This window comes from Misgurnus anguillicaudatus, unplaced genomic scaffold (genome assembly GCF_027580225.2).
Source record: "Misgurnus anguillicaudatus unplaced genomic scaffold, ASM2758022v2 HiC_scaffold_28, whole genome shotgun sequence".
NCBI lineage: Eukaryota > Metazoa > Chordata > Actinopteri > Cypriniformes > Cobitidae > Misgurnus > Misgurnus anguillicaudatus.
Genome location: NW_027395278.1, coordinates 2,258,925 through 2,273,664, shown reverse-complemented (window position 1 = coordinate 2,273,664; position 14,740 = coordinate 2,258,925). Strand labels below are relative to the sequence as shown.

General features: G+C 36.4%; 1 protein-coding gene across 2 annotated transcripts; it reads left to right on the top strand.

Annotated features, from left to right (window-relative positions):
* The first annotated feature begins 394 nt into the window (after window positions 1–394).
* Window positions 395–13,987, top strand: LOC141362523 (microtubule-associated protein RP/EB family member 3-like). 2 transcript variants are annotated; one of them, XM_073864732.1, is made up of 7 exons: window positions 395–523; window positions 2,285–2,408; window positions 2,696–2,841; window positions 6,060–6,216; window positions 9,911–10,044; window positions 10,225–10,377; window positions 12,425–13,987. In XM_073864732.1, exons 2-7 carry the CDS (start codon window positions 2,288–2,290, stop codon window positions 12,491–12,493), a joined length of 780 nt encoding a protein of 259 aa, XP_073720833.1. In that variant the 5' UTR covers window positions 395–523; window positions 2,285–2,287; the 3' UTR covers window positions 12,494–13,987. The 2 variants fall into 2 exon arrangements, with proteins under 2 accessions (XP_073720833.1, XP_073720832.1); XM_073864731.1 differs by having other exon boundaries at window positions 6,060–6,258.
* Window positions 13,988–14,740: the final 753 nt, after the last annotated feature.

Genomic DNA, 14,740 nt, shown 5'->3' with positions numbered 1-14,740 from the left:
TTTCTTGTTTAGTGAAGTAAGATCTTGTGCTTATAACATTTTTATAGATATATCACAATTTATAATAAGTCATTAATAGGGCAGTTTGGTTCTGGTTGGAGTTTTATTTATCAGAATTCTCTCATTTAAACAACAAAAAACGATTTTTTTTTTTAAATTATTGGGTAAATCTGGAAATTCAACAAAACTACAGTTAAACAAAGATGTTGAAGAAACTCAAGAAATTGTATATGAAAATTATTTAAGTTAAAATGGTACCCTTTCAGTAAAAAATTTTAATAGTAGAATGATTTTTAAAGTGTTTCATGGCCAGTATAATAATGCTCATGTAATGAAGGGATGTCGCGCATGCGCACCAATCGTTGCAGTGTGTTGTATGCTATCGGGGGCGGCCCGTAACTAAGGAGCGCTGCATATCTGGCAACCCGTAGCAGCAGTGGACAGCCTTCAGCTCGGATTTGACAGCGATATTGCCTTCAGCCAGTGTCTTATCAACATTGGGGAGGACGCAATAACAAACACAGTGAGTAGAACATTTTAAAATTGCACCATTCATTAGATTTATTTTCTACTAGCAAGCAGTAAATGGCCGTACTGGTCTCTTTTGTGTCGCGCGCGCGTGTGTGTGTTGCCTGTAACGTATACGACGGGGCCTGCAGAGGGGGCAGATTACATAGCAACTGTCATAATAATGGACCGTTTGTTCAGCAGATCCACAGTTTTACACATCACTGCAGATTTGAAATCGTTGCTTTTCATAACAAAACGCGAAATTGATATGTATTTATGTTGGCGTAAAGATAATAAAGAGATGTATTAGTGACATACATAGCATGTGTAGGGCCTGCGTTTCTACTGTAACGTTAACTCATATCGTACAAGTAAGTTAACTGTAACATTTTAATATTTAAAACCATAATTTAGAGCAAATAAAAATAACTTGAATTATATGAGATGTTTTTATATTCCATGATGAATAACTGAATAGCGAATATATGAGGTAACGTTAATAATAAAATAATAAAAGTATTAATGTATTAATATTTAGGGGAAAATAAAAGTTTGTTTTGCATAATATATTTGTGTGTATTGTGTGTAATATTATGTATAAATAAACACATACGAAATGTAAGAATTTTTATTTAATGTATTTTTATTTATTTATATATAATATAAAATATATTCAAATATAAATATACATGTAAATGTTTCTTAAATACATACATGCATGTATATATATATATATATATATATATATATATATATATATATATATATATATATATATATATATTACACACAGTGCACACACATATATTATGCAAAAACAAACTTTTATTTTGTTGTATGCGATTAATCGTGATTAAACTTTTGACAACCCTATTATTATTATACTATTATTATTAATATTGCGTTAGTTATTTGGTTATTCATTACATAAATAATAATAATAATAATAATAATAGTTGTTATTGTTGTTGTCATTTGTTAAGGTAAAAAAATGGCTCATACTAAGGTAATAAAAACATAACAATTTATTATGTAAGGTCTTTATACACCACTAAAAACATAGTTATGTATATTCTATCACATTTATGTCAAAATGTACATACTGCACATTTAAATGTGGTAAAATGCGCGGAATGGAAATGAGAGTAGCTTTCTTATTGGTGGAATTATTTAACAATTATTTGTATTTAAGTAATATAAATAGTTATTTTATTTATTATTAGTATAATATTATGTTTTACTTATTTGTCATAACCTTTTCTGTCTTTCAAACAAAATAAATGTGTTCAGCCAAAAACAAATCACACAAAAATTAATAATAAAAATAGATATAAAGTTTATAATAGTTACAATAATATTAGAGGGTTATACTAGGGTATGAACTATCAACCCCTCATATTTTTATAATAATATTTTTAAAACACATTGATGCATTTAGGAGATGCTTAAAACAATGTGATTGAGCTTAGGAAGTTAATCATATGAGAAGTGCAATACAGCTGAAAAATCTTTTAGAGACAATATCTGTTGAACGAGAGAGAGACAGAGAGAGAGAGAGAGAGAGAGAGAGAGAGAGAGAGAGAGACTGAGAGAGAGGAAGAAGAGTTTTTTCTTCAACATTTTCATGTCAAGTGTACCGGAAAATCTATGTTTTCAGCTGTTTTAAGTTTTGTATAAGCTAAGGGATGCAGCAGACCGGACAGTTTAACAAAGCAATGTGGTTGGGAATCGCTGATCTATAGTGTATTTGTGTGACTGTTTGTTCTCTTTACAGGAGATGGCAGTGAATGTATACTCGACTTCAGTAACAATTGAGAACCTGAGCCGACATGACATGTTGGCATGGGTAAATGACTCCCTCCTGCTTACCTACACCAAAATAGAACAGTTATGTTCAGGTGGGTTTAACTTAAACTTACTCAGTCTCTTATTTCACAGACTTTTGTCACTCTTCCCAGCTGCACTATTACTACTAACAGTACTGTCACAACGAAATAAAAAGAAAGATGTCCTTTTTTGCCGTTGATAACCTGTAACTTCTTTGTGGAATCAATAAAATAAATCAGTGTACACTGTTAACTGACTCAGATCAGGTTATTCCCTGATGTACATCTTGATCAAACACTGTATTGGAGTAATGAATGAACTCTTTTGAACAATGTTCTCTTTTGTTGTTTGTCTTCAGGGGCGGCTTATTGTCAGTTCATGGACATGTTGTTCCCAGGTTGTATTCTTTTAAAGAAAGTGAAATTTCAAGCCAAGCTGGAACATGAGTATATACACAACTTCAAAGTACTGCAGGCAGCTTTCAAAAGGATGAATGTTGACAAAGTTGGTGGTTTTTTCACACATGAAGTTCAAATACATGTTTTCATTGTCTCTAATGTGGGTCATCCTTACCTATACACTGCAAAAAATGATTTTCAAGAAAAACATTTCTTAGTAGTTTTGTCTTGTTTTCAGTAAAAATATCCAAAAATTCTTAAATTAAGATGCTTTTTCTTGATGAGCAAAACGACCCGACAAAAACTAAGTCTAGTTTTTAGACCAAAAATATCAAATTTAAGTGATTTTGTGCATAAAACAAGCAACAAAATCTGCCAATGGGGTAAGCAAATTTTTCTTGAATTTTTCTTGAATATAGTGTTTAAGAAAAATTTTCAAGATTTTTTTCGCTTACCCCATTGGCAGATTTTTTTGCTTGTTTTATGCACAAAATCACTTAAAGGTATAGCGGAAGATTTTCTTTTTCCGGGTGGATCATTAACTCTTTCGCCGCCATTGACGAAATATCTCGTCAATCAAGAGAAAACGCTTCCCTGCCAATGACGAGTATTTCCGGCTTTCCGCAATACCGCTATTATCCACCAGGTGGCACTCTTTCACGTTTTCACGATATGTTGAGGTAAGGCCGTCGTACGTGCTCGTCCCTCGGTTCGCTTTCTGCACATGTGCACTTTGAGGTGTATATGTGTGGTGGGCTATGGCTTCAGCCATTCATTGAAGCTCACGTTCTTACTGTGTTTTTCAAAATGTCTGAGGTTCACAAGAGAAAAAGTGTCTACGAATTGCATGACAAGAAGAGAAAGGCCTCTGAAGAAAGAAACAAGACCAGAGTGTTTTTGGGATAATATTTCATGTGCTGGTGTGCGCTAAAAGCATAGGTTGGGCTTCCCACTGATGCCTCAGTCGCGAAGTTTCTACTCGACAGGTAAAGTTTGTTATGCTATTTGGAGAAATCCATTTAAAATCACTGCTAATAAAAGTTGATGTAAGCAATGATTAGCGATGCTAGCCCTGGCACAAGTCACGAACCGCGCAGACACGGTAAACATCTGAATGTATGAGCCATGCCGGCAGCAACTTGTAAACAAAGCGAAGAGAAGAGGCTCGTGCATGCTCTTTCTTGTGCACATGTTTAATAGGCATTCCCTCTCGGGAGCAGCTAGAGTGTTGCGCATGTGCATTTTTTTAAAAAAAACTGAAGAGGCGGTTCTTTTCAAAAATTTGGGAAAATCTTCCGCTATACCTTTAAATTAGATATTTTTGGTCTAAAAACTAGACTTATTTTCTTGGGTCGTTTTGCTCATCAAGAAAAAGCATCTTAATTCATACAAAGGAATCTGAACATTTAAGTATACAAGTTGAGTCATAATAAATAAAGTGAAATGACAGGGAATAAGTAATAATTGAACATATGAAGGAACAAGGTGCAAAATGGCATAGAAAGCCGTGAGATCACCTGAAATCTGTCAGTATTAAGAGAGAAACCCTGGGCCCTATCAGTACTAATTGATATCAGCTGCTTTAGTCCTAATTGATGGCCTATAAAGGCTTCTCATTACCTAGGAGCCACACAGGAAAGACTTCATGATGGGTAAAAGCAAAGAACTCTTTCAAGATCTTCGTAATCTTATCATTGAAAAGCATTTTGATGAGAATGGTTATAGGCGCATTTCCAGAATGCTGAATGTTCCTGTTAGCACCATGGGGGCAATTATCTGGAAATGGAAAGAGCATCACTTCACCCTAAACCAGCCACGATCAGGTGCTCCACGTAAGATCCCTGTCCAAGGAGTCCAAAGATTAATCAGGAGAGTTCTCCAAAAGCCAAGAACCACTCAGGCAGAACTTCAGGAAGACCTTGCATCAGCAGGTACTGTTGTTTCAAAGTAAACTATAAGCAATGCACTGAACCGCCATGGCATCCATGCATGCTCACCACGCAAGACTCCATTGCAGAACAAAGAGCATGTTGGGGCTCGATTAAAGTTTTCGAAAGAGCATTTGAGGAAGCCTGTGGATTATTGGGGGACTATAGTATGATCACATGAAAGAAAAATTTAACATTTCGGTAGTCATTCAACCCACCATGTTTGGAGAAGAAATGGCACTGGCCACCACCCCAAGAACACCATACCAACAGTTAAGTTTGGGGGTGGAAGCATCATGGTTTGGGGCTGCTTTTCAGCAAGGGGTACTGGCAGACTTCATATTATTGAAGGCAGGAAGAATAGAGAAATATACAGAGACATTTTGGATAAAAATCTGCTGCCATCTACCAGAAAGCTGAAAATGAAAAGAGGGTGGACATTTCAGCTAGACAAAGATACCAAACACAAGGAAACAACGAAGTGGTTTAAGGAAAGAAAATCAAGTTGCTTGAATGGCCCAGTCAATCACCTGACCTAAATCCCATAGAAAATCTATGGAGAGAACTGAAGATCAAAATTCATAAAAGCCCAAGGAACCTTCAAGACCATTTGTGTGGAAGAATGGGCCAGAATGACTCCTGAGCAATGCAGACGACTGGTCTCTCCATAAAAGAGGCGTCTAGAAGCTGTAATCACCAAAGGCTTTTCTACAAAGTATTAAATGAAGTGTGTTCAATACTTATTCCCTGTGTCATTTCACTTGATTTATTATGACTCAACTTGTATACTTAAATGTTATGATTTCTTTGTATGAGTTTAATATTTGGCTTGATGGCTACATCTGGTGGAAATTTTGTGTCAATAGCCCACTTAGAAATCCCCTTACTGATATAAAGGCTGATGTGTCAAATACTTATTTTCCCAACTTTACTTTCTTATTGGTGGACTAAAAGCATTATCGAAATATTAAAATATTTAATAAACAAGCAAGATGAAAATATAAATTTGTGAATGACAGGCTGACTGTAAAGTTCTGGGGGCACAGATTTCATATGGGCCTTTATATGTCTAATACAGAAGTGAACTATCCTCTTGCATTATAAGTTTTTAGCTCCAAACTATACAATTTATACTAATTTATTTATGTTTTAAACCACATACTGTGCACTCCCAGAAAAATGGTACCCTTTCCAAAACTACACCTTTGCACCTATAGAGTTAATACAGTATTAGTTCCTCAGAGATACATGGTACCAAAGAGTGCATATTAGAACCTTAAAGGTACATATTAGTACCAAATGTATACATATCTGTACCTAAATGGTACATATTAGGATTTTTTAAAGGGTACTGTCTCCCTTTTGACCATTTTTCTTGTGCTTTTTTGCTTTCCAGATAATACCCGTTGAAAAATTAGTGAAAGGAAAATTCCAGGACAACTTTGAATTCATCCAGTGGTTTAAAAAATTCTTCGACGCCAACTACGACGGAAAAGAGTATGATCCTGTGCAAGCCAGACAGGGCCAGGACGTGGCACCACCACCAAATCCAGGTGAACACTTTTCCCACAAACCCAAGAGAACTGGTCTCTCAGGTAACATCAATATTCTGTCACACCTTTGCTGCATTGACTGCTGAGCTTCTGCTGATGGAAAGCGTGCTCTGCAAAGCAGCTGGTTGTGCACGGTCTTCTGAATGATTAATGTCTGAGCTTTCATTGATGAGAAAACAGTGAACGATCAATATTACAAACAAAGGCATTTTGTGGTGGCACGAACTGTGTTACTATGTGAATTTTTTAATACAAGAACTGCTTTCCTGACATCAGTACTAACAATTTTCTAAAACCAGTTCTTAAATGCTTTGGGCTGGGTGATATATTGAATATTCATGATGATTAAGGTGCTTTTCACTTGGCTGATGAAGTGTGTCAGATTTAGATTGCAAAAAGTATGAGAGCATTAGAACAGAGATGTTTTAATAGCGTCTCTAAGTTTAACTTTAGTAGCAAAAACAATGTAGAGTTGATAAGTTTGGTTCACTTCGGTAAATCATTGTATCATATTAAATTATACAATGTAGTGTTGTTGGTTGGTAGCCTTGTTTTTCTGATGTTTTTTTTTTCACATAATATACAATAAATTAATGTATTTTATAAAATTACATAAAACTGGCATCCAGCTGGCACCATGTCATGCCCCCCTGTTTGAGAACCACTGGTTTAAACTGTCCTTTATAATCTATATTCAAAACTCGGGTTCTTTGGGGGGGGGCTGACGAAAATTATTATATTGAAAATAATTATTAAGCATGTATAAATATATAAATAATAATGTTTAGTATTTTAAACGTCAGGGTCGGGTTTTTTTGCGGAAAAAATTGTTTTCCGTCTTTCGTCATTCCGCCACTTTCATAAACAGGAAGAACATTTTGCATCTACTATATCGCACTTGTATGCTGCTGTAGATGGTAAAGAGAATTTGCTTAGAATTTAAATTTGTCATCTAGATGGCAATGTTTAATTTGTATTAATATTAATAATATCTTAATATTATGTAAGGATGTCATTTTATTACGTCTTTACCTCTAGAATCAACTGTTAATAATAAATGTAAGCTGTTACTGTGCCTGAGAGCCCCCAATCAAAAAAGGGAATGCAACAGAGCTCATGCTTAAACAAGAGTTAATATCAGCACTTTTTTTTATCATCTTAAGGAATTAAATACTGGTGCAGCGATCACTTATTCCTCTGAACAGTTAAGACATCAGCCCTGTGATTTATGTTAAAGGAATAGTCTACTCATTTTCAATATTAAAATATGTTATTACCTTAACTAAGAATTGTTGATACATCCCTCTATCATCTGTGTGCGTGCACGTAAGCGCTGGAGCGCGCTGCGATGCTTCGATAGCATTTAGCTTAGCCCCATTCATTCAATGGTACCATTTAGAGATAAAGTTAGAAGTGACCAAACACATCAACGTTTTTCCAATTGAAGACGAGGAGTTATACGAGCAAGTTTGGTGGTACAAAATAAAACGTAGCGCTTTTCTAAGCGGTTTTAAAAGAGGAACTATAATTTACGGCGTAATAGCACTTTTGGGAGTACTTCGACTCGGCGCAGTAACACCCTCCCTCTCCCATTATGAGAGTGAGAAGGGGAGCGGACTTTTCAGGCGAGTCGAAGTACTCCCAAAAGTGCTATTACGCCATAAAATATAGTTCCTCTTTTAAATCCGCTTAGAAAAGCGCTACGTTTTATTTTGTACCACCAAACTTGCTCGTATAACTACTCGTCTTAAATAGGAAAAACGTTGATGTGTTTGGTCACTTCTAACTTTATCTCTAAATGGTACCATTGAATGAATGGGGCTAAGCTAAATGCTATCGAAGCGTCGCAGCGCCCTCCAGCGCTTACGTGCACGCACACAGATGATAGAGGGATGTATCAACAATTCTTAGTTAAGGTGATAACATATTTTAATATTGAAAATGAGTAGACTATTCCTTTAAAACATTTACATTTTTATTTAGTCAGAACAAATGCGGCAGATATATTACTATATATAATTTTTTTTTTGGATAGATGACTTTTAGGATGTACTTTTAACTGTCATGTCGATGTATAATAACAGATGCGCTTTTATGCGCTTTTACATTTCAGATTTTTTACCCATGCAGAGTAGCAGGGCAAAGCACAATGCACATACAAAAAATTACTCCAGAAATGCACTGTTATGTTTCAAACAGAGATGGCGACAGAGAGTCAAAAGTTACAGATTGCAGCTTTAAAGGGATAAGTCACTCAAAAATAAAAATAAAGTCATTAATGACTCACCCTCATGTCGTTCCAAACTCGGAAGACCTTGTTTATCTTCGGAACACAGTTTAAGAAGTTTAAGAAAGGTTCATGTCCAGAAAGGTATGAAAAGATCATCAAAGTATTCCATGTGACATGTGTTGGTTAGTTAGAATGTGTTGAAGCATCGAAAATTCATTTTGGTCCATAACAAAAATTACGACTTTATTCAGAATTGTCTTCTCTACCGGTTCTGTTGTGACGTGTTGTTTGGTGCGCCAGAGCTTCGTTTAGAGTCAGCCACATCACTGCAGTCACGTGACTTCAGTCTCGTGCACGCGGTTTACAACAGACGCGGAAGAAAAGACAATGCTGAATAAAGTCGTAAATTTTGTTATTTTTGGACCAAAATGTATTTTCGATGCTTGAACAGATTCTAACTGACCCACTGATATCACATGAACTACTTTGATGATGTTTTTATTACCTTTCTGGACATGGACAGCATACTGTACCTACATTTTCAATGGAGGGTCAGAAAGCTCTCGGACTAAATCTAAAACATCTTAAACTGTGCTCCAAAGATGAACGGAGGTCTTCCGAGTTTGGAACGACACGAGGGTGAGTCATTAATGACATTGTTTTCATTTTTGGGTGAACTATCCCTTTATTTTGTATTTTCATAGGTGCATATAAAAATGATTGTTAAATAATGAACTGTGGAAACATGCCTTGCTTATTATAGTATTTAACTTAACGTTTAATGTATTTTATTTACATTTTTGAACACATTTAGCTGCAAATATAATTTCCAACAAGCTGATAAAATATAAAGATATGCTTTGAGTTATATCACCCAGCCGTAATGCTCCTCAGTGTTCTCTCATGTGCTGTTTGCAAGGTTCACTGCTTGCTTAGTGCTTTTTTTGGTCAGTCCTATTCATCCCTATAAACACCTCTAAATTCCTTATTTGTCATTGTAAATATTGTATATATATACCAGCCAAGAAACTGATGCAGAACATAGTCCAAAGAGAGGTATAACAGTGGCATCTCAATTTGGCTTTTGTGATGTCATTGGGCTGGATTGGGAAAGTGACCTCCATTTAGTCTGTAGTAACATTCCGTCACACTTCCGTGACTTTGGTTGAACCTGGCAAACATGAAGCGGATAACAAGCTTTTGAAGCGGTTAATGTTTGATCCCATGCAGGCTTAACCAAAGTAATGGGGGTATCAAGCCACCCGTGCAGGAGCTTGTTAAAGGCTGACTTTCTAAAGCTTACAGCTGTAGTTTTAGTTCAGTGAATTAGTGTGTTATAATGATGCTGATCTGAGATCAGAAATCTGCAGCTGAAATTGCATGGATTGATTTGTATGGTATATTAAATTTGCCAAGCACCACTCTTGTTAATTGTCGCTAAAAGCAAGACATCTCCAATTTCAGGGCCTCAAAGAACATCGCCAACAGTACCCAAAAACATGCCCATTCCACAGAGGGTGACCACCACCATAAGGAAGAACCCTACACATGCCAGAAATGGGGGCAGTGATGCTGAAATCATGGAGCTTAATCAACAGGTAGAGTCCCTGGGAGGGTAAGGAACCCTACCTTCCTTGGAATACTTTTGATGGGAATGGGAATTAATTGAGATACACACATGCATTGAAAAATAAAGGTAGATTTATAATGTATACTAAATGCACTGTATTTAGTTTTATTTGATTACATTGTGTTCTTTTTTCCTTTGCTATTTAAAGTTGATGGAACTGAAGTTAACTGTAGATGGTCTGGAGAAGGAGAGAGATTTTTACTTCAGCAAACTTCGAGACATTGAACTGATCTGCCAAGAAAATGAGACTGAAAACAACCCAATTATCTCTAAGATAGTTGACATTTTGTATGCCACAGAGGTACAGTACTGTCAACTCCTTTGCTTTATCCATAATAACATGTCCTGTAAGCTCTGTCCAAAATTTTGTACATTTAGCTAACTTGCTGTTTAGTGCCTGCACTAAATACTAAGAATAGGCTGCAAACTCTTAAACCTCACAAGTTTTGGTGCTGATTAAAATTATGAGCATGTTTATAATCATAATTTCTCTACATTTGAGCACTGTCTTTTGACAAAACTCACGCGATTGTAAAAAAAGCATAAGTATAAATGTATATTTTAAGTAATGCACAAAGAAATTCAGTGTTTTTGAAAGGGACACTCCACTTTATTGAAAATATGCTCATTTTCCAGCTCCACTAGAGTTAAAGCAAGACTAAAGAGTTTTTTTTTTGTACCTTAAAATAACGTTTCCAAAAAAGTTTCAGTCATTCATCCACTCGAAACAGGGTGAACGGCACTTTCACATTCGCTTTGCAGCCCTCTATCGGCCAGAACCGCACTAAAGAAGTTTCCAACCGTCGGGTCGTGGTCCTGTAGTTCGAGTGAAAACTACAAAAACTTGCTTTACGGCAGACCTACAATCTAATCAGAGCCAGCTATGCTGCAGTTTTTACGACAGTGGTAATGAACAATTATGCTTCTAACCTGTAGGGGGAGCAAAGAGCAAAAACTCTTTAGTGTTGCTTTAAAGCTCACGTAACACATGCTGTTTCTGAATTTCTGATGTTAATCTGGAGTACCTATAGAGTAGTATGACATCCTTTATATCTCCGAAGAGTCTTTAGTTTAATCAGATTCATAAAAGAAAGATTAGCTTTACTGAATCTTTCCGATAACGTACGAAAAAATGAAGAAGGAGGAGTTACTACCGCGGGTGGAGCGAGTACAAGTCATGCAACACTCTACAACACTTATATCTTATGATTCACTACATGTTCGTGTCATTTATATAATATGCACGCGCCTATTTCCAACATAAGACAGAAGTCTTACTTACCGCATGCACCTCATGACCCGGTTGGGAAAATCCAGCGCATCAAACACACGCGCAAAACTCAGCTGCTACCCCGAATAATAAACTATATCCATTGTTTTCATAAGGCTGGCTTTCTTCTCCTTACATCCAAAAACACACTTCTTCTTTCGTGCCATTGTTGAGTTGAGAAATTAAACAAAGCTGTGTCGCGTGATAAGATGTTTCCAAGTTGTAGCGTCTCCCGCTGATTGACGGGTGGGCGGGGTTTTCCGGGGGAAGTGCCCATATAAAGAAGTGATACGTATAGAAAACCCCTGAAACGTCAGTTGGACCTGTAATCGAAAAAAACTTTCCGAAACTTGTAAGAACCCTGGCAAAGTGCATTCGGCACAGAAATACTCTGTAACACGCCCAACTGCTTTTTTGACACTTTGCCTACGTTTAGCATGAGTAAACAACTCTATAACCGTGTTAATAAGTCAGAATGCTTGAAATACCATTGAACCACTCCTTTAAACATTTGATTTTTACCGCTTTGGAATCCATTCAGCTGATCTTCGGGTATGGTGCTACCACTTTTAGCATAGCTTAGCACAATCCATTGAATCTGATTAGACCATTAGCATCGCGCTAAAAAATAACCAAAGACTTTGGATATTTTTCCTATTTCTGTAGTTACATCGTGTACTAAGACCGACAGAAAACTAAAAGTTGCGATTTTCTAAGCAGATATGGCTAGGACTATACTCTCATTCTGGCGTAAAAATCAAGGACTTTGTAACATGGCTGCAGCAGACGTAGTGATATTACGCACTGCCCGAAAATAGTCCCCTGGTATTGAAAGTTACTAAGCGGATTATTTTCGGCTAATGCATTTAGCGCAATGCTAATGGTCTAATCAGATTCAATGGATTGTGCTAAGCTAGGCTAAAAGTGGTACCGCCAGACCCGGAGATCAGCTGAATGGATTCCAAAAAGGTAAAAATCAAATGTTTAACTCTAGGGGTGCTGGAAAATGAGCATATTTTCCAAAAAAATGGAGTGTCCCTTTAAAGTGAATAGACAGTAACAATCACTTTCCATACAGGATGGCTTTGCACCGCCAGAAGATGATGAAATAGATGAGCAGGCCCACTTGGACCAGGACGAATACTGAGCAGCATCCCTATTTATGGGATGACGTTGTGACCCGTCACCATTTTCTCCGCCCAACCACTCTGAATGACCCGCCCCCCACCGCACGCTGTTAATAACCCCTCAATACCTGTCAACTCCATGGGCTCACCATACAATATATACTCCACATTTGTCTCCTCCCGCGCCGGTTTATACACTACATCTGTATCATCAAACATTGCCACCCTTATCCAGACAGTAGCACCAACACCACACACCTTTCCCAGCACAAGAATGAACAAAAGTAAAGGTACAGTATCAAAGAGTGGGTAGCAAAACGGACTAAAAAATGTAAATATTGTGATGGGAAAGACATTTTTGAAGAAAAAAGAAAGAAAATGAAGATACTCGTTGCCCGGAATGCAGTTATATGTTGTCCGCACTTATTTTTGGGGTCGGTCTTGGCTTCATACTGTATGGATTGGTCATTTTTACATCCATCTGTGTATTCAGCCTCAAAATGCCTTTTTCACTGGCTAATCACTTTGAATTGTTAAAATCGTCCATTAGAAAAATCCCAACAATATCAAGCTTATGGATATTTTATAGCTGCAACTAATGTCCAGGTTAACTAGATAAAGATTAATGATAGAAATAGCCGAATTGCGTTAAGGCATGAATCTGTCAAAAACACGTCCTGGTCAGATTGCTCAAATACAGGGTTTAATTTTGATTTCAGGCTGAAATATGATCTGGACATGTTTTTGAGATTAGGCTCGCTTTATTAACCTGCTTCATTCTGAGCTTTAGAGAAGACATTTATACTAAATGTTGAGAGGCCAGTGACAGAGGTACAATAATTGAGTACTAAAGGAAAAATATGTGTAAACGTATGTGCACAGGATTTCAAATGTGTATAAAAGACTACAGTAACGTTAAAAACGAAACTTGTTTTGCTTATACCCAGGGAGCATGTGAATGTTATACATTGACAGTATATTATGAGTGATTGTTTGTAAATCACCTTTTTTCTCCTGTTAACAGTTCTGACGTGCTTGATTGTGACATCATTATGACACCTCATTTGTCATAGACTGATTATTAATAGAAACTCACCACATGGATGGCAAGTATATATATAAGACCATTGAGCATGAGGAACAATGCTTATTGTTACCATGTACAGTATATTTTATTTTAGTGGCAATCACACAAGTGATACTACTGAATAGATGATGTCATACTGAACTGACATTTGCTGCTAGTGTTGCTGCATTAACGCGTTTTATTTTGTATTTATTTCGCTTAGCTATTGAATAGCACATGGGCTGCGCATTCTTAACTAAATCAAATCAGATTTGTAAAAGGCCCTGATCAAACTAAACAGAGATGCCAGAATTGTTGCTTTGTTTTAACTTTACAGGGTGAATCTGCTTCTCTCTGCATAACAGATCCAAGTCATCTTGTATTGTCTCAATATGGCCATAGCTGTGTTTGCATAAATTGTTTTGAGTAAATAAACATTTGTGAAAAATAGGTTGTCAGTTTGTTTCTTTATAATGCATGCATGCATATCAAAGTGTTAGAAAAAATGTGATGCATAAGACAAGCAGTGTCTGTAACACGTCTCAAAAAAGGCAAAGCTTTGTTTTACTGTACATTTATATTAGATAAAAATAGGCTTTATTTTATCCAGATTTTCTTATTCTTTTTTATTTTACATTATTTAATTTCCCTTCAGGTCTGCTGAAGCATTTTTATCAGAAATCTGGTGAATATTTTGATGCTTTCTGGGCAAATTAAATAAAAAAAAGGTTTTATTTTACCCAAAAAAACATTCATATACAGTATGTAGATTTTATTTAAGAGATTACCAAGAAATGCCAACGTTTAGGTGAAAGAGCTACAAAAACAAACAAACAAAAAAATTAAACAATTTGGATACTCGATTTAGAGATATTTCGCAATATTTACAGACTTGATCACCGAATCCAACAAGGTAGGAAGGAAATAGACTGTACCAACAGTACAAAGACACAAACCACCCGGCTGCTATACCTTTACTTGTATAATTACCCAAATAAGATCAGCCCAGAGGTCACAAGTACAAAAGCAGTAGCTGGTTGACCCCACAGGTGACAACTGTAAGAAAACGCTTATGGTGTGATACAGCAGATAGCAGCTGGCTGATGGGGACAACCATGCGCAGGTTGCTATTTGCGTGACGGACTATCCAACACCTGTCAGACATTTAAAATTACATAGGTAATTTGAAATTTCCTGTGCA